At 39.8% G+C, this 23909-nt stretch overlaps 2 protein-coding genes across 6 annotated transcripts; both read right to left on the minus strand.

The window, feature by feature from the left end:
• Positions 1-13022: 13022 nt before the first annotated feature.
• Positions 13023-19139, minus strand: igf3 (insulin-like growth factor 3). 2 transcript variants are annotated; one of them, XM_015035901.1, is made up of 4 exons: positions 18563-19139; positions 16862-17006; positions 14051-14247; positions 13023-13942 (listed from the first exon to the last, which is right to left on the minus strand). In XM_015035901.1, the coding sequence occupies exons 1-4, from the start codon at positions 18605-18607 to the stop codon at positions 13754-13756; spliced, it is 576 nt and encodes a 191-aa protein (XP_014891387.1). In that variant the 5' UTR covers positions 18608-19139; the 3' UTR covers positions 13023-13753. The 2 variants fall into 2 exon arrangements, with proteins under 2 accessions (XP_014891387.1, XP_014891386.1); XM_015035900.1 differs by lacking the exon at positions 18563-19139 and having other exon boundaries at positions 16862-17301.
• A 2132-nt stretch (positions 19140-21271) lies between these two features.
• On the minus strand, positions 21272-23909 carry LOC106949562 (uncharacterized). Of its 4 annotated transcripts, none has more exons than XM_015035904.1 (3): positions 23747-23909; positions 22589-23140; positions 21272-21893 (listed from the first exon to the last, which is right to left on the minus strand). In XM_015035904.1, the coding sequence occupies exons 2-3, from the start codon at positions 23126-23128 to the stop codon at positions 21531-21533; spliced, it is 903 nt and encodes a 300-aa protein (XP_014891390.1). In that variant the 5' UTR covers positions 23129-23140; positions 23747-23909; the 3' UTR covers positions 21272-21530. The 4 variants fall into 4 exon arrangements, with proteins under 4 accessions (XP_014891390.1, XP_014891388.1, XP_014891391.1 ...); XM_015035902.1 differs by having other exon boundaries at positions 23760-23908; XM_015035905.1 differs by having other exon boundaries at positions 22646-23140; positions 23760-23902.

The following is a 23909-nucleotide window of genomic DNA, read 5'->3' on the forward strand; positions in this document are numbered from 1 at the left end:
ATCGTAAAATAAGATTGATTTTTTTTTGTGCATTCACTTAGTGAAGAAGTAATTTATCATTCCCATTAGTGCTGTTTGTTCCAACCTGATGGTATTCAGTATATCTACTAATGAGAGATTCTTTTATCTCTTATCTGAAGCAGTAATCTGACACCTCTGTGTCATGCAGCTGCTGCCACAACATCCTGGAGATCGTGTTGCTCTTCAGTTTGGTTGTAAACGTTGCACCTCTGCCAACTTCACTGAACTTCTTCTTTCATTTCCCAGTTGGAGCATGTGTGCCTCTACTCTGAGGTCTGTTCCTTCTGCACGATCCTGTGTGAAAGCATCTTAGCCGATGGAAGCAAACAATGTCTGGTTATTATTTCAATCTGTTTTGTCATGTTTAAATAAGATGTAGGCAGGGAGAAAAGGAACCTATGCAAATGAGTGGTTGTTGCCACTAACAACAGGTCAGGGTGTGTTCCTGTCAGCTTACAGGCTGCATGCAGGGCAGGGAAGGTAAAAAAAAAAAAAAAAAAAACTTTATCTAGCTGCTCAGGCATGACAGAACATGTTGAAGCCTGCTCAGAGGGTAGAGCTGCATGGACAGGTTGTGTCAGTCCAGGTGTTTTAGAAATGAAACCAGTACAGTCGGAACCAGTACAGCTGCTGGAGCGACAGCAGGCCAGCACCCGGCGTCACGCAGGGCAGAGTTTGGTTAGGGTGAACAAAAAAATGATGATTCATTCTGCACGTTCACAAAACAACAAAATAAGCAACAAGACTCTCACACAGAGTTACACTGTGACTTTGTGCTGGATATTCTCAAAGAGGAAGAGGAGTTTTTAGTCTTGTTTGAAAGATATTTTCATTGCCAATTTGGTTTTATAGCACTAAATAAACAGATTGTAACTGACTGCAGTATAAGCCAGTTTAAAAATGTTAGTGCCCTTTGGGTCTATGGTTGAATTTTCTATTTATAGTTTCTTAGCTATGACATCACTGCAAAGATAGAAACTCAATGTGGAGGTGGTCCAGCGGTGGAGGCGTTTAAGAGCACCGCCACCTGCTGGCGCAAACGGAGAATGTTGTTTTCATGAAAATGAATGAAAGAGACGTGGGAACTGTGAGCACAATAAACTCCAAAACAAAACAAGATATATGTATTTTATTTTGTATATTTTATTTTGTAGGTCACATAGAGAATATGCTAGTAAAAGAATGAAAGAAATGAAGAATTGAGTTAATGAAATGCTGAAAAAAATAGAAATTGTTAGAAAACATGCAGGAAAACGTAGTTGAAATACGCTTCCTTGAGTTTACAATTTCAAAGATTTTTTTGCCTTTGAAAATCTTTTTTTAAGAAAATCCTTTAAAAAGATTTTTAAGGTAAAAATGATTTTTTTTTTCGGTAACATGAATCCAACATGAAAAGACAAGAAGTTGTTTGTTTGTTTTTTCAGATAATATTACTGGCTATTGCAAATAAATATTCCTACTCGTTCTTCATCTTGGTTTCTTTATATTCTGCCATTGTTTAGTTTTTTTTTTGAGAAATTTTCTTCCTCCTACTTTTAAAATCACATCTACATAGAACAAAGGGTATTTTTGGGAGACATATGTCCTGTTATATTCTGCTATATTTATAACAGAAAATCATTTACCAACTGTGATAGTGACCTGTACTTCTTTGATATACAGTCACTGAGGGAAATCATAAAAAAAAAAAAACCCTCATCAGCACTGCAGATTGAACATCATTTTCCCCACAGGGGCTCTGGGGATGAGGATGATAGTGAGAAGGTGGAACGAACAGTGTTGGTTGGCATGGCGATGAGAGCAACAGTGTTATCCAACACATGGAGGTGTAAACTGGCAAACTCCAGAAACTGATGGTCATCCTGTCAGAGGTTTCCACTTAGTCCCTACAGGCAGAAGCTGCACTTTTGCTCCACTTGTGGTAGTTGCGCCCTCTGGTGGTCATTTCAAATATGCAAGTTGCTTGCAAGAGGGGTGTCAAACTCCAGTCCTCAAGGGCCGCTGTCCTGCAACTTTTAGGTGTGCCTCTTCTGCACCACACCTGAAAAGAATAATTAGGTCATTAACAAGGCTCAGGAGAACCGATCTACACAGGGAGGAGGTAATTAAGCCATTTCATTCCACTGTTTTTTACCTGTGGCACATCTAAACACTGCAGGACAGCGGCCCTTGAGGACTGGAGTTTGACACCCCTGAATGTGTTCATAACTGGAATTTATTTTTGTCAAGAAAGCTCCCTTTACAGAAAATATGGATAAAGCAGCTATTCAACCTTATCATTTTTGACTTCAGACAGAAAATAAATAAATAAATAAATAAATAAATAAATAAATAAATAAATAAATAAATAAACAGTCCTCAGTTGTTGGTTGTCAACTTTAAATCCCACATACTGCAATAAACCAGGACATTAGGCCCAATGTTAAGTCAAACATGTGGAATTGTAAAGTAAGTTCATATTTCAGATTTGTTGTTTGCTAATATAGTAAATAGTATAATACATTTTACTGAACCTGAAGAGCAGGGTCAAAAAATGACAGATAATCAACAAACAGCACCATTTTCCCTGCTGACTGTCTTCAGTCAGCTTGCTATTGAAAAAATAGCCATCTGTTTAATTTACATTAACTGAAATTTCCATCCATCCATTTTCTTTACACCCTTGTCCCTTAGTAGGGTCAGGAGGGTTGCTGGTGCCTATCTCCAGTTAACATTCCAGGCAAGAGGTGGGGTACACCCTGGACAGTTTGCCAGTCTGTTGCGTTTTTGGACTGTGGGAGGAACCGGAGTACCTGGAGAAAACCCACACATCCACAGGGAGAACATGCAAACTCCATGCAGAAAGACCGGGGCCGGGAATCGAACCCAGAACCTTCTTGCTGCAAGGCAACAGCTCTACCAACTCCCCCTGAAATTTCCTTCCATGAAAAATCTAGTCCTATTCAATCCTTTCAAATTTTATCCAGTTCTGATTCTGTCAGGTTATTAATTGTTTATATTGAGATTAAAATGAGAAAAAAAGAAGTTGTCCCAAAAGTCAACAAATGTTTATTTTAATGATAAGGTAGCTAAAAATTTCAAAGCTTGAAAAAAAAAAACTCATGACATATCACTTATTAAGTTTCAATTATTTCGACTCAGCTCTTTAAATTCTGCTTCAGAAGTACATCATTTGGGATATTACAAATGGAAAATTTGTAATATAGGATAGTAGGTCATGCAGAGAAAGTCAGTGAAAACCCCACAGATATCCCAAAGACAGAGTAATCTCTCCCTCCAGGCGCATCTGTCAGTCAAACTTACAGTACGGTCCAGATTTGATAAGGAGCAGCTCAGTCCGAGGTGCCACTCAGAGCCACACAGTCTGGACATCTACAGAAACGGGTCACAGAACAAGAACTAATCACAGAGTCCTTGCTCCACATCCTGATGCTTCATCATTTTTCCATCATCCGACAGCACAACACAGAGCACACCACAGATAAAGCTTTGCATAACCCATGGTGAAGTTCAAACATGACATCATATCAGACTGTCCACTTAGTTTTGTTCTGAATCTTATCAAGCTCACATCACTGGAGATTTGGCTTGTTAGGAAAATTCCAGCCAACAAACTCCTGATTCCAACCGTTTCTAAATTGGCTTAATTTAAAGATGTTTTGCTTTTTGTTTAAGTGAGTCTTGCTTTTATTCAGACTAAATCCATCTTAAGAAAACCATTTTACGCATAGATATGAACACACTTTTTACCATATTGATGGGACTAATGTGTTGACCAAAGCAGCATACATGTTTGTATGTTTGCATAGAAATTGAATGCTGCTTCTCCATGTTTGGTTCTGGTTCTGGGGATGCAGAGCAGAACCAGAACCAGAAGCCCTGAGTGGTCTGGAAGGTTAATGTAACAACAACACATCCTCACTGTATTTTGGTGCTAAACTGTTGGATGATTTATAAACTAACAATGGCATATTAGAGTCTTTTCTCTGAGCTACAGGGAGCCAGTGGAAGAACTTTAGGACTGGGATGATGTGCTCTATCTACCTAGTTTTCATGAGCAGCAGAGTTCTAGATCAGCTGCAGCTGTTTTTATTTTACAATGTTTCCTTAAGGTAGACCTGTGAAGATATTATTGCAGTAATCAATGTGACTAAAGATAAGTGCATCGATGATTCTCTATAGATCTTGCCGGGACATCAGTCCTTTAATCCTGGAAATGCTCTTCAGGTGACAGAAGGCCGACTTTGGAACCATGTTTATGTGACTCTAAAGGTCTGAGTCCATCACTTAGATTTTGGGGCCTGATGATTAGTTTCTGGCTGTAATAACTGAAGATGCGTGCTGAGTGACCGTAGATTGTTTTTCTTCTGGTCCAAAGATCATAACTCCAGTTTTGTTACTGACCAGCTGGAGGAAGTTATGGCACATTAATGCATTGATTTCTTCTATGAATCTGCTCCGGCTTTTCTTCTGTACATTTCAGCATTTTTATTGCAGACAAGAAGAAAAGCTATTTCCATTTCTATTAATTTATTAATTTTCATTTTTATTTTGAGGTTTCGCAGCGATAGGTTGAAACCAGACGCAGCTAAAGAGCATGCATCTGGCTGGCTGCCCTGAAGGTCCAGGATGTGCTGAGGAACAAACGGTAAGCCGTGTTTACCTTGGTGTGGGCCTAATGAGGGGGCAACGGAGTGGAGCAGGTGTCGGAGGCCAGGTTTTCCCACTGCCTCCATCAGACACCACAGACATGACAAGCTGTAGCCTCACCCAGGAACAGCATGTGAATTCAGATTAGACTCAGCTTTTGTTTTACTACTGTACAGTACACAGCCAGTGTTTTATTTAACCACCAGCCTTATGCTAAACACGTCTGAAGGTGATCAGTCCTGCTGATCTGAAAAAGTACCATTAAAATAATTCTCTTGTTTTTTTCTTTTTGCAAACATGAACAGTTTGAGCGTGTTTCCTTCGCTAGCTATATTAGAGCAGTTTGTTTTCCTGCTCTAATATAGCCAGTTTGTCTGGTGTGAATTAATTTCCCACCAGACAAAATTCACAGTGACTGTAAAGCTGATATTCCAGATTTTCGGTCATGTTTGGTCCCAGTTGTCACCATAACCTCCAGCATATCTGTATCCTCTGCATTTTTGTTTCTATTTTTGAATTTCAGCTCTTCCCTGTTTTGCAATGGCACTCCCAAAAAGGAGCCCTACCAGACCTTTGAAGCCCACTATATCACTTGGTTTGTTTATGTCAGCTTCTCCTTCAGGTCGGCAAAAAATCAGATAAAATCAATTCACAAATGTTTGTTTTTAGCACAATTTATATTCAACTGAATAAGTCCATGTCCCCATTCCTGTCTTTTCTCCAGTAAATAATGTAATATTGTACATTTATTGATCCCTCTTCTCTCCAGCTAGATGTTTTTTTTCTGAAATTATCTTTTGTAAACTGCATTATGATCTAATGTGAATGCACACACAAAGCTAAAACTCCTTAGAAAAAGTATTTATCCCCCCCAATCAGTCACTTAACCACCTGAAACCTGTATAGGTTATTAGCTTTTTGTGATAGAGCATGATTTTGGTGGTACACAGTTTTCAGCTTTTCTTTTTTTCTTTTTTTTTCTACAAATTAATTTGTAAAAAAAAAATTTTTTTTAATTTTTTTTTTTTTTTTTTACAATTAATTTAATTGTAAAAAATATTAAATTAAATTCCATCCATTTTCTTTACACCCTTGTCCCTTGGTGGAGTCAGGAGGGGTGCTGGTGCCCATCTCCAGCTATCGTTCTGGGAGAGAGGCAGGGTACACCCTGGACAGGTCGCCAGTCTGTTGCAGGGCAACACAGAGACAAACAGCCATGCATACAAATCTGCCCAGGGGCAATTTGGAGAGGCCAATTAACCTGACATGTTTTTGGACTGTGGGAGGAAACCAGAGTACCTGGAGAAAATCCACACATGCACAGGGAGAACATGCAAACTCCATGCAGAAGGACTGGGGCCAGGAATTTAACCCAGAGCCTTCTTGTTGCCAGGCAACAGCTCTACCAACTGCGCCACTGTGCAGCCCCAAAATATTAAATTAATTTTTTTATTTAATTTATCATAATATACTACTTTTGCCCTGAACAACATTAAACCTCAGTTAAGGTCAGGGTTCAAAATTTAACACTGTGTTTGTGTGTGTGCGTTTGTTTGTAATACTTTGTGGGGCCATTTTCCTGGCACATACTATTTTGTGGGGACCCATTGCTCCTTGTGGGACCGAACTCTGTTTTAGGGTCAGGGGTTAGATTTAGGACTAAGGTGTGAGTTGAGTTTTGGTTAGGGTTAAGATAATGGTAAGGTTTAGGCTGTAGAAATGAATGAAAGTCAATGGAAAGCCTCCACAAAGATAACCACACAAACATGTATGTGTGCGTGTGTGTGTTGTTTTTCTCCTTATAGTGGTCTGATATTCCTACATGGTTGCCCTAATAAATATTAAATAGAGTATGCAACAGAAGTATTATTCCACTGTAATCTGCCCTTAGATGCAAGCAGACAAATTGTTCTGCTTGCCTAGTTGGAGTTGTGACCAAATAACACACACACACAAAAAAAAACGTCTACTATGAATCCAGATATAGAAATAAATTGCTGTCTTGATGATTTGTTACAAACCAACAGAAATATCATAAAATACTGGAGAAGTTTCTTATTTAAGAGTTTTGTCATAATGCATAGCCATTAGCCATCATCTCAGTAGCTTTAAAAGGACATTTGGAAGCCAGAGCTAGAGTTGTGCTCAGAAAACGAATGATTCTAAGAAATATGTTACTGAATTTGGAACTGAAACTACAGCCGGTCCCTGTGTTGCTTCACTCACAGCTATTGATAGAGATTTTTGGTATTATCATTTTGTTATTACTTTAGTTCATATTCAGTCTTACTTTAGTTCATATTCAGTCTAATGTTAATCAGTATTATTGTGATTTTTAGTTTAAAGTGTTTTCTTCCTTATGTGTGTATGAACTGACCTGGAGGTTACGACTGACTGTTTCATCTTCATGTGAGACAGTTAACTCTGTGTTTCCCAGACCTTAATTCTTATCAACCAGAATACCTCCTAACTGCCTGTGAGCAGTCATATTTTGTCTCTTGTTTATCCTCCCTCTTTGTTGACAGTTTGACCTAGAGCTGAACTGGGCTCAGATCGTAGATCAGATATCACACCTGGAACTGAGTTGCTGGTTTGTTTAGGTTAAATGTTTTACGACCTCTGTTGTTTTTTTCTGGCTGTTCTGCTTTGACAATAAAACAGGGGCTCACGCGGAAGCAGACCAGAATTCTCTGTGAACGGCCTGGAGAGGCGGTGGCGGAGAGTTCTCCTTTTGCAAAAGCTTGTCTATAAAATTCATATACGTTGTCTGTGGTCTTTTTATATAGGTTCGAGAAAAAGTACCTATCATTTATATTATTCATCATGAACAAGGTCTTCTTTACTGAGTGTTTTTATATTTGTACATCCAGAAAAAACATTTTGTCTTCTTTGCATTCATCTGTTTAAAAGTGTTTACTTGGGAATTGGACCAGATCCAGTCCCGTCGAAAGTGTCTTCACTCGGCACTGACACAATGTTGACTTCCACCGCTTCTGTGCATTTTTGTTGCAGTTTAGGTTTGTGCACAGCGTGTCAGGAGGTCCACCTGTCCGTGTCTCTGACAGTACACCCAGGCAGACCTTTATCTCTCTGTCAAGGCTGCTGGATGAACTGAATGCTCTCCTTTTTCCTGCTGCAGTGTTAGCAGGATCACATCTGCAGCAGAGCAGCTGCAAACAGGAGATGCCAAACAAAAGGGCAGAATTCAGCAAAGACCATCACAAATCCTTTATCTGGAAGCAGCAACTCAGCTGCAGCACGCAAAACAAGACAATAAAACAAAAAAGAAAAAAAAAATCCAAGGCCCTCTGTGTCCACCAGCTTCATAATAAACATCTGGTTTTGGAATCTAAATATACCGTTATGAAAATACGTTAGTCACTTCAGTACAAATTTAACTGATATGGACAAAACAATCATGACGGAAATATGTCATGATTGTTAAAACGGACAAAGTCTCTGTTTTGGAGACATTTATGCTGTAAGATTCTATTTAAAAGCATGTTGTTGTTTTTTTTCTAAAAGAAAAAACAAAAGATAAAGATCAGTTTCAGCTTTCAGACCTCTGTCAGATTGTTCTTCTGAATGTTGACTTGACTATTTCAGAGCTTTTTCTGTTTGTTTGTTTGTTTGTTTGTTTGTTTGTTTGTTTGTTTGTTTGTTTGTTTGTTTGTTTGCTTGTTTGTTTGGACTTACTGTTTCTCTGGCAAATTAATCTCCTCTTCATCCTCAGTATTCAAGCAGATCCTAAGGATCTGGGTTCAAACTGACAGGTTTTATGGACTGCTCATAACTTCCTCCACCTTGACTGAATCATCAGGTCCGTTTCTTTTGGTGATGCACAGTCTTGTTTTTGCCTAAATATACCTTTAGGCCCAAAAGGTCAAGTTTGGTTTCATCAAATCATAGCATGTCTGTCTTGTGATCTTACTCTTTTGTCCAAAGATAATAAATACACTGCAAAAAAAAAAAAACTGTGACTCTACCCTTGTCTGTTTCGGCACGAGGTGCTTTTATGCTTTCAAGTTAGCTGCTTATTTAATAAAACAAGTGAAATATCTAAAAGACCTTCACACAATCTAAAATATCAGCCCTCTAACTGTAATGCAACCCCCCTTTCAGACTATCAGAAAATAATCCTGCCTCTGTTTCAGGAGCTGCAGGTGACCTTTCCAGGTGGCGGTGTCAGAGTGTATCATTCTACGACATGAAAGGAGTAAAACACTTTTAGCCTTCATCAGAAGCACAGAGGGACTCACTCCTTCTGCCGTTATCGAAAAACAAAAAAGGAGACGCACCGCTTAAAAGCCGAGCGCTGCAAAACTGATGACGCCACTGACACAGGCTACACTTTTCATTGAGCACAAGCTTGCTAATCTCCTGCCATAAAAATATTGTGTGCAAAATGTTACCAGCAAATAGCTGAAAACAACAGCAGCTTCTTGGCCATGAGAATCAAACAGTGTGCGTGTGTGTGGTGGGGGGTTTGGGGCATGGCTGCATGGGAAGAAGTGGGAGTAAATATTGCTATCATGTGTGACGCAAGCTGCCCCAAGAAGAGAGTTCTCCACCCGCTCCTTATCGCTGCCCAGCTGCAAGAGCCTCTCTGAACACAAACGCTTCAGCACTGGGCTGCTCGCTTCAGTCAGAACTGAACCCCATAGAGATGAATGTTATCTTTTTTGACACTCAGTATAGTGTTGTTGCAAGAAGATTGTCTGTCCGATTGCAAGAAAAAAAAACAACAACCAAAAACAATTCTAGTTGATCTGGTCTTCAATAATAAATCACATTGCCAGGCTGGTTACATTTACTCAGTTACATTTACTTCAGTAACTTTTTTTGACAAAAAGAAAAAAAACTTTTAGGAGTATTTTTTTTTTTTTTTTACTTTGCTGTACTTTTTACTTTTACGTGAGTCGTTTTATTATGATATAATAATTCTCTACCCACTGGAGGAAAACAAATATTCACCAGACACAGAGACACACCTGCAGTTTCTGTTAAAGTTTCTTAAGTTTTATACTGAAAGAAACTGATTTGGAAAAATTTTCTTTTATTTGTTGTGATTTATAGGACAAGTGTACTGTACTGTGTACACACACACACACACACACACACACACACACACACACGCATTCACGTGCGCGGACATTTACGCACACATAACACAAACAAACAAAACCCACCCTCACACATGCTCACACCTTTATAATATACATAATATAGAAGGTCAAAGCTTGAGTCATACCAACACCGGTTTACATTTCATTATTCCATCCATCCATCCATCCATCCATCCATCCATCCATCCATCCATACAATTTGGGGTAAAAACGACATATTTTTAACATAAAATGTAAAAAATATGTAAAAACATAAGTGTAAAAATATATTGTTATTCTTATATTTTATTTAACTTCTTTCACAGTTTGTATATAAACTACTGAGTAAAGCTGTGAACAAATAATGGGAACCACGAAACTACCAAAAGGTAAAAATGAAAACTTAAGAATAGAATCAATAAACCAATCAAAATGATGCATGATGTCACAACTCAACATAAACACTGAATGTTAAGAACCAGGTTTATTAGAAACGACTGAGACTTTGATTCTCATTGAGGTATTCTCTGTTGGATTTTGAAATCTTTAGCTCTAGTTCTCTGCTTCAGTTTGAGGGATTTCTGGATTGTACGCAGAAATCAGACTTCAGTCTGACTTTTGAAATTGACCTTTGCTCTGGAATAAATCTGATTATTTGCATTTAGTTCATGACTTAGGAGGAGCATTTCGTTTTTCACATCAGGGTAGGTAGATTTGACAAAGCTTTCTTCTCTTGATTCTCAAAATCTCCATGCTCAAATAAATATTGGCTCTATGCAAACATGATCTGAATATGACTTCATGACTAGACCCTGGAGGTATAGATTTGACGTAAATTTCAACCAATTCAACTCAACCAATTCATTGAATTTTTAAAAATGCCTGGATTGAAATCACCCCTTTTGACCTGTAAAGGCTGCTAGTGAAGGTAGCGTTTCACCGCTGCCCTCCAGCTCCAGACGCCTCCTGAAATCGTAACGGCGTCGTGTTCTGCGTCTACTCTGCATCAGCCCGGCTCTCCTGAAGCTGAACTCTGCTGACTGGAAACACGGTTAGATTCCAGCTGCGAGTTCGAGTTCGCGTTGGGTCACTGACAGGCTGCCTCTGCAGGAATGCTCCAGCTGACACATGGATCACTGCTTTCTGCCAACAATTTGGAACAAGATTATTTTTATTGAGTGCCTCACCTCTAAATCAGTAAACGTTTTGGGGTTTGAGGGAAGCTGTCGTTCAGATAGCCACGCCGTCACCGTCGTATCCAATGGTTACCATACATTTATGTTGGCAGGTTGGTGGTTAAGACACAAAGGTGAGGCAGAATTACTTTCATTCTGGCAGCTTTACTGCTGATATCTAATTTATATATGTATTAACCAATGGCTACAAAATGTAATAATTAGTGATAATTCATAGCACTAATCACTGTGCAAATTAGTAAAGAAATTATCTTGGGATTACTTCGAATTATAGTGGAAAGAATGACTAAACCCCCTTAATGAAGTTCCTTTTTCAGTTGAATCTCCAGCCTATTTTCCTAATAAAGCAGAGTAAGATCATCTAGAATTGCAATATAATATTTGTGGTTTTTATATTGCATTGCTTTTTGAAAAAGTTGTGATTATTGCAGTGAGTAATTTGCACCAGTCACTGGAGTCACTTTGACTTTTCTGTCCACTTAGTCAAAGAGTTGATGCTGAGAGGCTGGTCTTCTACAGGGAGAATATCTGAGGCCCAAAAACTCTCAACAGAACCAGAGTTACAGTGTTCTTCAGTCGATCATCAGCTGCAGCCTGCAGGTCACGTTTTTAGCAAGCAGCAGTTTAAGAATCAAATTGCTTTTGCCATTTTCTGCCTGCCAAACCAAGTTGTGTTTGGTATTTCTATGACTAAAGACATTAGAACAAATTGTCTCCAAAGATTGAGTTGAAATTCCCTGGGTTTGGGAACCTTTTTGTCATGAATAATTAAATATGGCGTGTTAAGGGGAAATATTTGGATTCAGGACAAATAAATGGAAAAAAAAAATTGCATGAAGTCCAGAGAAAGAATCTGAAAGATCTCCAGAAAGGGTCCTGAGCTAACAACCATGAGGACATTAAAAAAAAAAAACAACAAGGACGTTCAGCTGCTTGAATCCAGACTCCACCTTCTACCAGATCAGATTATCTGTTCCTGGGATTCTTTAGCTGATTCTGTTTTCCACAAAACTTCACTTCCTACAGCTTTGAGGCCAACAAAAAAATGATGTATATTTTCTTTTGTGGAGGCCATCTTAAGGCTGACCTCAACACTGGCCTTCACACTGTCTGAGCAGTCAGATACTGACAGCCTGCAACAGCAGCTAAAACGCAAACTTAACCAGATCAGCTGGAGATGAATCCACCTCTGGGTTTGTCTTTCATTAGAGGCTTCAGACAGGAATCCACCACAGATCACCTTTCATTAACTGATGATGATTTGGACAGAAATGATCTTGTACCTGTCATAATATTTTTGAATGTATCCATCATTTAGCACCTTGATCAGTTCTTAAACTTTTTGTTTGGCTTAATAAGGATTTGTGGAAATTGTCCCCAATGAGAGGACTACTTACCTTTATTCAGAGTTATTTTTTTTAACAGTGTTATCATTTTGTTTTCATTGTTTGCAAAAAAAGATATCAAGTACAAACATGAACTGGTCAGTTCATGCACTTAAAATGATGCCCTAATATGGCAAAAGTTATGATATAGAAATTATGACTGCTTATGTAATCATAACCCCATGTGTTATCTTGAGCTTATCTTCCTATGTCAAAAACTAGATTCAGGAGCGACGGTTTATGTTTGTTTAGTTAGTTTTATCAAATCACTTTAATTTAAGCACAATAAAAATGGTGGTCAAGGTTCAATTATCTCAGCAGAAAACTGACAAGCTGCTACAAATTCAATTTCTATCAATATGTTTTTCTTTTCACTTCGGTTTACCGACGCTGAAAAGCGTAGATAAAAAAGTGAAATCAAAGCTTTTCATTCTTTTCAGCAGAATAATCCTCTCCACTAATCTTCCTAAAATGTTGCTTAAGCTCGCCGGTTTATCAGGCTGTTCCACGCAGACACGTGTGATGACCTCCAGAGCTCTTCCAAACCGATCGCCGTCCAAACGCTAAGTCGCCTCAAACCAGATGTTTGCGATTCTGCTAAATGTCACGTCGACTTGTGTTGAATCGGTTCCGACGCTCAGGTGAAAGCCAAGAGACAAAGAATGTCACATTCTTCTTGAGAATTACAAGTTTTATTAAAACTGCAACATTTGTTCTAGTCGTGGTGAAATAAATAAGTGAGTGCAACAAATTATTACAAAATAAAAAGGTTTACACTTCAAATGAAATAAAGCTGAACGAAAACAAGTCAGTATGAAAACCTCTCTATGCATAGGAGTAAAAAGTGCTAAAACACACACAACGGCCTACAGCGTTCTGTAGCCCACTAGACATCTACGGTTTGTCGCAAAACAGAAAAGCTATAAGCCTAACAGAGCTGACCAAAAAATGTGAACTAAAGTGGCTAAGACAGGTCTTGGCCCGTAACTCAACATGTGCAAACTCACAGAGCAAACAGCAGGTTAGACATGAGGATGTCGAAACCAAAGCAAGGCTGGCAGGAGCAGCTTCAGGCATCACACACACTAAGCTCCCAGTCACACCAGTGCACGGACCTGGACATCCTGTATGGGAAGGTGAGGAGGAAACCAGAACAGACGGTAGCAGAGGCTCGTCGCGGTGTTACTGGATGGGAGGGGGGGAGTCAAGGAGGAAGTGACAGCTGGTCTGGAAGCAGCTCAGCAGTCTGCTTGTTCCAGATCTTACAAAGATCTCCACAGCCCTCTCCGTCTGGGTTCTTATCTGACTCGCTAACTTCACGCGAGAGTTTCTTCGAGCTGTCATCAAATCTTTCATATTGAAACTGTCCTGCAGATTTGGAGTCTGCTAAACATCTTCAGCCGGAACGTCCCGAGGCCGAGGGAGGCCAGCTGGTCGAGTTCTGCATGTTCACCCTCACGCGTGACGACGACATTTTGCTTTTCCACGGAAGTGACGAAGGAGTTTTCTTTCTGTAGGCCTCTCTCTGTGGGCTGTCGGGAGCTCCCAGGTTCTCCAAAAGCCTCTTCCGAAACACATCTTCAAACTGCAAGGCCAGGTAAGATTTAAAGTTCAGTGGAGGATGTTAAAATAAAGACGAAACAAACAAACAAATAAAAAAAGTTAAAATAAATGAAGAAAAGCAGAGCCTCACCATGTCTAGCACTGCAGTGGTTGTGTGTGTTGCTGTGGTTGAAGTCGTGGTTGGGGATCTTGTGGTTAGCTGCTTGGCTTTTGGCTTGGCACAATACATCTCCAGGTGGGATAGTTCACAGCCGTTGGATTTACAGCACTGGTCCACTATTCCCTTCCCCCTGGGCCGAGGGCCGTAGCCCGACCAGGAGCCTTTACCTGCAGGGACAGACGCACCGCATGTCAGCTCACCTGGAGCAAAACGCTCATGTAAACAAACCAGGGGCTGCAAATAACCATTATGGGTTAACAGAACATCTGCAGACTTTTTCCTTTGAACAATATTAGAAGTGAAAATGGAAATGAAAAATTCATTTCAGCTCATCAATACAGTAGATTAGTCAATTAATAATTGGACACTAGGTCCTAAATAAGATTTTTTTTTTCTTTTTTTTTTTTTGGTGAAGCTAAAACTGCCATTGGACAAGCTCTGATAAAAACAGGTTTACAGACAAAGAAAAAATTTTTAATCTAAAATGCAAAATGGTTTTTTTTGTAGTTTTGACATAATTACTGTTCTGTGTTGTTCTTTCATTAAATGGCCTTTTGTTTTAGTCAGTATACTCTAATTAGGCGATTACTAAATTAGTCAACAAATATTCCAATCATCAATTTGTCACGATTAACCCGATTAATTGTTTCAGTCTTCTCTTTTGCAAATATGATTGCATCATGGCTCCTGCTTTTCTTACATCCTCTTAAGCAAACGAACAAAACATCGGAGTAAACCCAGAGATTTGTAGGACAAGATGCTACATGGTTAATAATAATAAAATAATTCACTTGAATGTACTCAGTTTAGGCTTTTTATACAGTGTAAATCTACAACAAGAGCCGCATTAGGGTGAGGATGTCAAATCAGTGCAATCCAACTGAATCCAATCCGAAGGATATTTTTTTTGACATCGTATGCTTTCAATAATCTCTTATTTATTTAGTTGCTCTTGTTTATTTAACTTTTGCACGGATTCAATTGAATCATCAAATTATCAGTAGTTATTTTAATCTTCTGCACACTGATTAGTTCGCCAGACAATCAGCCTGACTGGCTGCTGCTTGAAGCTCTCCTGGCATCCATGAGGTATCCTCTACCCCTTCTGCTTGCCCCAGAGTTCACGAGGGAAAAAAAGTAACAAAATGTGTTTCGCGAAGAGGGAAAGCTGCACGGCAGAGGTTAGAACAAAAACAACATACTCATGTGGAGTTACAAAAAAGCTACTTCGAGTATTTTCTGCAAAGAAGATCGCTCAGTCATCCGTCAACAACTCTCGCTTCGGTAAACCCGAATACACAGTTCTCACACCGACTTTTCGGGAGAATTTGGTTGGAACTGGACGCCACACTCAGCTGCCCATCGTCTCCAGAAGCTGAAGCACAGAGGGAACCGACTGTGTCGTAGTTCCTCCTCCACCTCCTTTTTTTCTGCACCTTCTCCTCCGTTTTCAGTCGGAATGCTGAGCTGCTCTCAGATAGCGGCTGTTTTAACAACAACGCTATCGCACACCGAGGCACAGTGTTCTGGAGAGTCCACCGCCTCGTCGGTGGACCCGCAGCAGTCTGATAGCGCAAGCAAAAAGCGGCCTTGGTCGGAGCGGGGCGAAAGGTAATCGGGTGAAAGGGCTTCTGGGTAATTGTGTGGACGCTAGTAGAGACGATAGAGCTGAAAACAGCGCAGCTGGACACACGGAAGCGGAAACCCGGATGATTGTCCAGTGGGAGATGATGCTCAGGGTCGAGCCTCGGCTCCGTGTATCAAAGGGAAGTAAGTGTTTGTGTTATTGAACTGATAACTTCCTCAGAGTTACATCAGTGTTTTCATTCGGACATGTTGACCAGGGCCACAACAGTGGAGGAGCTCCGTGTTGGTGTGAGCAGACAATATAACCTCCTCCTCGGCATTTGAATGTTTATTTGAACCAAACTAAAATAAGCCTGCCTTTCTGTTGTATCCTGACAAAGTATCTTAATTATCACTTTACATTTTTATTATCAAAGTTCTTGTTTCTTTAGAAACATTTTTTCTCTCCATAAGAAGCAAATATTTTTTTTTTTGACATTTTCAGGAGACATTTCTCTCTTTTTTTCAGTCAGAAAACTAATTTTATTCGCAGGACAATTGATTTTGTACTTGTCATTTTCCATGCATGTTTTGCCTGAGCAACAGTCTTCGTCCTCCCTTTGCTGACATCTCAGTTAACTATATTGTATTGGATACGTCTGCTTAAATATTTCTGGTGCAAAGTGTCTTAAAATGATATTCATTGAAGCTACAAAAATACAATTAATGTACTGGAATTGAATGCACCTGTAGCAACTAGACAGTGAACCAGGATGTGTAAAGAAAAAAAAAAGATAAATTTAACAGTCATATTACCACAAACTAATATTGTTAATTATAGTATTGGTTTGTGAAAGTGTCCAATATGTTTAAATTAAAATGAATTTAATCTATGTGTTATCAAAGCTTTTTGTCTGTTTTTACAGAAGTTGGAAATGTAAGATTACTAAATCCTGTTACTTGAATTTTCACCATAAAATGTATTTTAAAAAACAGCCTTTGTCTAAATTTTTGCTAAGTTTTTTTCTTGTAAACGAAATGGCATAGTTCATCAACCTAGTCTTCTAAGGAAAACAGTCAGATAAAGCAATCAAGTCTTCTACTTTTCATTGAGTTTGACCAGTTTGGTTAAAATCCATCCCAAACTATGAACTTGCAGGCTGCAGAAAACACACAAAAACAAAGAAACACGTGGAAACAAACAGGGAGACTCACCTAAGTAGATGCCCCGATCCCCACAGACGAACAGGAGGTCACTGAGGAGCTCGGAGCCGCAGCGCAGCCGGGCCCCCTCCGAGAACAGGGGCCAACCCGCCAGACACATGCTGCAGTAGAACACCCAGATCCGAACACACAACACCTGGAAGCACAGGGGAACATTTAAGGTCAGCTCTCCGACACTGTGATAGCAGAACATAAAGCCCCAGGCGTGAAACTGCTGCTGGACTGCAGAGCTCCTTCTGTGACACACTGCTGCTTTCTAAACGCGCTCCGGAGCGTCACAGCAGATCACAGACCAACTGGATTCACCCATGCTGGTATCTGCACAGCTTTACTCATTTCACATAAGATTTCTGCTTTTACTGTCACTTTTTGCAAATAGTTGTCAGTTTTTAATGCTCAGACACTTTTTTTTTCTTTTATTAACCTGCCCATACCTTTGGACCTAAGTATGCTATTTTTAATAAGTGCAGAGAATTTATGTGGAAATTTTCCTTTTCCTGTACTGTTTACTCTTTTTTTATTCTTTTTTAATATATATTTTATGTTTGTGTGAGTCTACGTTCTTAGATCGCCTGTCACTTTGCTGCTGTGGCATCAGAATTTCCACTCTGTAGATGAAAAATAAGGACATTTCTATTCCATTCTATTCTATTATCATTATTATTGTTATTATTATTATTACATGTTGGCCTTATGAAGCCACATAATAAAATCATTATCTCCTGTGTGTGGAGAAGAGGAAGGTGGACTGGCTCTGGAAACCATAGAACATGACTAGCCTATATGAGCTGAAGCTCATGATCACTCGGGTCTGATCAGCAGTTTCATCCTGGGTGGTTCTAGGTCTGGAACCCAAAATCACATTACTAAAAAAAAAATTTTTAAAGAACCACTTTAACAATGTTTATAATAAAGCTTTTGCTGCTTTTTTACTGAAAGAACAATAAAGCATATTTTTATTCAGTTTGTCTAATCAAAGTCACACACAAGATAAATAGCATCTTAAGATTTATAATAACTTTACTGCACACACACACACAGAGAAATTGATTTTTAAATTTTGTTAAAGGTAGACACTAACTGGATCTACTAAACTGAAGCTAATGTCTGAAACAGCAAGATAAAGAATAATGATATTCTTAATGATATGTAGTATCTCATCTAACATTGACAATCTGAAATGTCAATAAAACGACAGATGTTCATTTCATTTTATATTTGGGGTTAAATATAGCAAACAACAGCAGTATCTTAATTTAAAACCAATGTTTTCCACATGGAAATCAAAACATTTATCCAGCAAATCATCAGGTCTCGTTGAATTTAAAAACTGGTTTAAAAAAAAAGGCTTTCTGTAATAAAAATGTAACAAGGTGATGTATTCCTCATATGATCAAACATATGAAGACTGAAACAAATGCAATCCATCTTTCTGTATTGTGTAATCTTTCATAACTCATCTATCACTGAACGCTTAAGCAGAAATTCATGAGCCTTTACGCAGGTGAGGCTGATGCAGAAGCCGAACAGTGATCTCCCTCTGCTCCCATCTGAGCAGATTGTCTTATTTTTCCACCATATTATTGATTTAAGCATTGATCTTCCTGCACCAAGGAGAGGTGACCGTGTCTAGTAGAGAACCTGACTGGTTAGGCAGTGAATGAGCAGCAGAACGGAGCGGCGGCGGCTTACCTTGAGTGTGAGTGTTGGGGCAGAGTGGCGGCATGAGGGGTGCATCCTGTCTGGCTAGACGGACTTCAACCGACCTGCACACTTATACAGAGAGAGCCAGGGGGACGTCCTCTCTCTCTCCCTCCCTCACTTGCTCCTGACGTAGTTTCTTTCTCCGATCTCATCCCAAACCACTATCAGAGTATTTACTGGGCCATATCATCGTCATGTAATCGGTATCAGAACGAGAACACAGAGGAGTCATTCAGTTCTGTCCACCTTTAGGCAGGCTAAGTGTGTTGTTCATGGGTGTCTTCCAAAAAAGGAATTCAATCAGATTTCTCACTTCAACACGAAGGCTTTTAATGGGTGAAAGTGCTCAGTGTGAGGACGTGCTACAGACTCACTTATCTAGTGATCTAGTTATCCAGCCACAAGCAGTCATTTTTAAAAGTCAAAAGCAAAAACAAAAGTAAAGTGCAACAGTCCTGTTTCCTTCCTGTAAAACAGCTTTTGGTCAATAGTTACTTAGACTTTCACTGAACACGAGTAAAAGGAAGGAGTGTCATGAAAAATTTTTGATAACCTGAAAAACTCTTTGTCAAAGTTTTTCATTACACTGCTTCCTTTTACTCATGTCCAGTGAAATTTCAGTCCTGGTTATTTTTAAAAGAACGTGTTTTGTTTAAGATAGGCGAGTTTTAAATCATACAGACAGCAATTTCAGTGTTGAGTCTAAAAAACAAAACAAAACAGAAAAATCATCAAAGAACCAATTCTTAAAGATGCAGTTTTATGTACAATTTACTTTTTTTGAGATTTCCATCATGTTATTCCCTCACAGAAAACATACCTGGAGTGTTGCCTTGATTATTTCATGCATCCCTCACTCAGCTCCTTCAGACTAGCCAAAAGAAATTAGCAAACACCTGGTGGGACTGCACATCTGCTGAGCCCCTTGTAGCTTCTCAGTGCTAACAGGTTAACAGAGCAGCCTGGTAGGGATGACTTCCCAAAGGGGAGTCATCACAACAGTCCTGAAGAACAACAGTTTTTAAAGACACAGAGGTCCAATTTCAAGGCATTAAGTTACAAAGTCAAACTTCTTTTAAGTCAAATTTGATATATAGATGTAGCTTTTTTTTATATAACAATTGTAGATAACATAGTTACCTGATTGTGCTACAAAAATAACACTATGTGCCTGGAAAAACCGATGCTGCCCCTTTAACAGGATCTTCAGTCACAGAAACCCAAGTTGTTTCAACAACAGTGGCTGTAGACTTTCCAAAGATTAAGCTATTTGGCAGAAAGAAAGTAGGATTTCAGGTCCAGCAGAGTAGATAGTTGCCAACCTGGCATCCCGTCCTCAATCTGAAGGATGGAGCGTCTGTCTGACTCTGCTTCCTCAGTCTGCTCAAATACTCATCTGTTAATGATGGACTGCTGGACTTGTCTTTGTTTCCTCACTTCTGTGCTATCTGACTCTATAACTGCAGAGACGTGTTAAAAAGCTTTAACAGAAAGAACAAGAGGGGGAAAAGAGAACAAAAAGAAGTAATCAGATTCAGAAAACCCGAAGGACTGATGACGAGCGCCTAAGGACTGGAAGGAGAATGCAACAAAAAAATTAAATAAATGTTAGAAATGCAACCTGTAGTCCAGACAGTCCACCAGTTTATTAACGTCAAAACAGCAGCAGCTACACCCACCGTGAAGAGTACTTTATAGAAATGAACAGAAGAACCAGAGTTCTGTCAGCTTTTCTGTCTTCCACATCCTGCCGTCCAACGTGTGAGGCTGGCCTCACATTAAAAACCGTGACACAGAGCACAGCTGCTGGATAAGGCCTTGTGATGCAATTTAACGGGGCAGAAATAACACTAACTCCCCCTGGTGGCTAAACGTGTGAAACGGCAACTTCAGAAGTGTGTCAAAGTTGAACTGCATTAGAAAATGGTCACAACTTGTAACAGAAACCTTAAAACTCCATTATGTAACTTTTTTTTTTTTACATTTGTGTTAAAATTGTCACCATGTTGTGACACTATAAGACAAATAATCTGTGAAAAGATCAATCTCCTGCATCTCCTCCCTGAGCTGCTATTGCTGTCTGAAGAAACACACCACTGCTGACCAATCAGAGCCAGGAGGAGGGGCTTAATGCTGTCAATCACAGCTACAAACGTGCTAATGACAGAGAAATTACTTACAGGAAAACCATTTATCCGCTGCCACTGGTGGTTATGCTAACTAACCTGAGAATTCATGACAGGCTATGCTGGCTGCAGTGTAGTAGAAAACAAAGGGAAGCAGGAGAGGGGGTGTGAGCAGCATCAAAAGAGGATGATTGACAGCGCTAAGACCCACCTGCTGGCTCTGATTGGTTATTTCTAGTTAGCACAAGGAGAAGGCAGAGGAGCTCAGTTTGATCACAGATTATTCATCTCATACCTTACTGACACCACATAGTGACAGTTTCAACAAATATGAATGTTTTATTATTAATAATAAAAGCTGGATTCTGTCACTTTAATAACAGTGATTTAGGAATCAAGAGGTTTAAATTGTCCAACTCATTTTATATAAAACGACATGTTCATTTCTTTTTTTCTTAAGCTGATCGCTAACATGATAGCACACATAATTGGTTTTAACCCATAAAAGTTACTTAGGTGAACTGTGTATTTTAGTAATTGGACTTTCGGCTGAAATAAAACAAATATCTGAAGAGGTCAGTTCATCATAGTTTATTTATGCTCATTTCAAAAGATTCAAACAACTGTTTAATAATGTCTATAGATCTGAATGTAAGAGGAGCTGTTACAGCATTAAATAAAGGGTTTGTCTTTGTAAAGTTTCTATGGAGACATCCTCCAAGTCTGACCGCAGTGATCATGGGTTTGAAATGAGTCCAGAATGAGCAGAAGAAATCCAGAGCCAAGAGTGTACAAAAAAACAAATGCCATATCATCTCATTATTTAACGTCTAAATTAGCTGATACAGGTGAGCGATCTCCTCCTCCCGCTCCAGCTCTTCATACTCAGAATCTCTGGATATGGAGGCGGCAGCGACCCCAACAGGCTCTGCCTGTGTCCACCACTGGCTGCCACTGTGCTCATCGTCCTGACTGTTCACCTGACTCCCGTTCATGTGATTGGTCCAGACAGAAGCCTCTTCCTGGTTTCTTCCTGGACTGTTACCGTCAGCTCTGTGTGTGCCGTCAGAAGGCCGAGGGGCCGAGGACGCATCCCTGACAGAGGAAACGCCTTTTGTTTTCAGTGCAGCCTTCTCACAGCGCTTCACTTTACATGCATTGGTTTTTGTCTTCGGTCTGCCACCGATGAGCTCCTGGAAAACGGGCAAACAGAACATCAGACTCAGATTGTTTTATAACAGGAAATGTTTCACAGTAAATTCCTCATTTTAACCTCTGCTTATTGTCTTTGATGTGCAGCGTAGAAGTGAAGTAAGGAGAATAATTCGTGACACATTTACATTCTCCAAAATGCACATCAAGATCCACCCAGCCTGGCTTAAACGTACTGTGTTAAAAGGAAAAACTTAAAAAGACTGTTCAGTTCCATCCCATCTGAAAATTACATATCTATAAAGTTTCAATCTGGAAACTTTGCTGGTGCTCTAGGGTGCCACCAATTTGGTCACAAATGTGACCGGATTTCTCAATAGTACATCTGGGAAAAAAAAAATCTCAAGTCCCTCTGGTGTAACCAGACATCAGAGGTAATAAAACAAAAACTGGGCCCAATCTGGGACACATTGAGCCCATATTGTAGTCTAAACCAATCAGAGATAGTAAAGGGTGGGATCCCCCTCTGATTGGTCGTAATTCAGCTCTTCGTGAACCTTTCAATGCCCGTTTCCTGTAGTCAGAGGGGAGTAGGCTAGGCTAGGCAGGCAAACAGAGAAAAGTTATGACCTTTTCTCTGTTCCAGTATGACCTTAGGTTGGTGTGGGCTCTAGAGGTAAGAGTGAACCATTCAGTTTTCACAGACAATTCTTCCTGTTTTGCTAAACTAATTTACCCTGTTGTGGGTTGTAGATGGCTGGCCTGATGTTGAAGGCATGGCAGCCTGACATACCGGCTGCTGTTTCCGTGTCCTCCGAGCTCTTCTCTTGGCCTTCCTGATGCACAGATAAATCTGCCCTTTGTAGACGACGACAGCATCATCATTGGCCAGCAGAGCTGTGTCCTGACTCAAAAACTCTTCTTTGGATGAACGTCTTCCAGGGGAGATGTTCTTGAGCACGTCCCTGGCTGCTCGGTTGGAGGAAACAAAAGACATTTTCAAAGGACTGGCTGGAACCTGCGTGCCTACAAACGGGAGCAAGTTGTCAGCCAAATGTCTTCCTGAGCCTGAGACAGATTCCTGTCCTTTCCGTCTGACCACCACTGGACAGATCCATGTCACATCTGTTGAGTCACTCTGCTTCCAGGCGGAGTCGCCCTCAGAGACTGGGAGGCCTATTCTTCTGATGACTGAGTTCGGTAAATTCTTCAGGGGAACGGTTTTCACCTCGGCCTCCACAGGAATGTTAATTTCCCAATCTCCACACTCTTCCATGTTTAGATTTATCTAGGAAGAAAAGAATAAATTACGATAAATCCACTTTTCATGTCAACTAAACCCTGACTCGGTCAACATGATTACTGCCTTCCATTGATTCAAGAAAAAATAAAACATACTTTTAAGGTTTCTCCTGTGCAAAGGTGTAGGCTATAACAGGTTGCTACTCAACGAAGACTTAAAACATTTGTTTTGCATCAGTGAGGAGTTTTACAATGCAGCTCCTGAAGGTAACGTTTATAAAAGTTTAAATAAATATAACTGGTTTTAAATATTGAACAGGTGAAAGGGAAATAACGTTTTGAAACACCTTTAGTGTTTAACCCGGAAGAGTAGGGGTGAACTCGGATGTTAGCTGTTTAGGGCGTCAGAAAATATGTTTGATTTAAGTTTTGATAAAGCGAACATACCTGAGACTTCTTCTGACTAAAAGCCTCGAGTATTCTCTGTTAGCTCAATTTAATAAGTCAGACAGACATTAGACAGAAAGAAACGATAATCTTCTTCGCAATCAAACGTTACATTGAGCTAACGGGGGGCTCCTCATCGAACCAATATTAGCTGTTATAAAGCTAAATATTACTAACAAGGTCCTCTCACAAGAACCATTACGACCTTTTCCACCTACCTTGATGTGGGCGGTAGCGGATGAGTACAGTTAAACTGTCACACGTTCACGATAGCACATTTTCGATTTGCTAATGGAAAAAAAATACAAACTTCCGGTGCAGACTTTTTCAGAATAAAAGCGGATAAAACCTGCAGCTCCGGAGCCGGA

The sequence above is a fragment of the Poecilia latipinna genome, unplaced genomic scaffold (assembly GCF_001443285.1).
Source record: "Poecilia latipinna isolate Pla-1442-1.1 unplaced genomic scaffold, P_latipinna-1.0 Scaffold351, whole genome shotgun sequence".
In the NCBI taxonomy this organism is placed as follows: Eukaryota; Metazoa; Chordata; class Actinopteri; order Cyprinodontiformes; family Poeciliidae; genus Poecilia; species Poecilia latipinna.

Coding starts and splice junctions, on each gene's coding strand:
- igf3 (XM_015035900.1), bottom strand. CDS start 17,063: ATGTTCTGCTATCACAGTGTCGGAGAGCTGACCTTAAATGTTCCCCTG. Junction 14,248..16,861: donor GGATCGGGGCATCTACTTAG/GTGAGTCTCCCT, acceptor CTGTCCCTGCAG/GTAAAGGCTCCTGGTCGGGC. Junction 13,943..14,050: donor CCACTGCAGTGCTAGACATG/GTGAGGCTCTGC, acceptor CTGGCCTTGCAG/TTTGAAGATGTGTTTCGGAA.
- LOC106949562 (XM_015035904.1), bottom strand. CDS start 23,128: ATGGAAGAGTGTGGAGATTGGGAAATTAACATTCCTGTGGAGGCCGAG. Junction 21,894..22,588: donor CATCTACAACCCACAACAGG/GTAAATTAGTTT, acceptor CCCGTTTTCCAG/GAGCTCATCGGTGGCAGACC.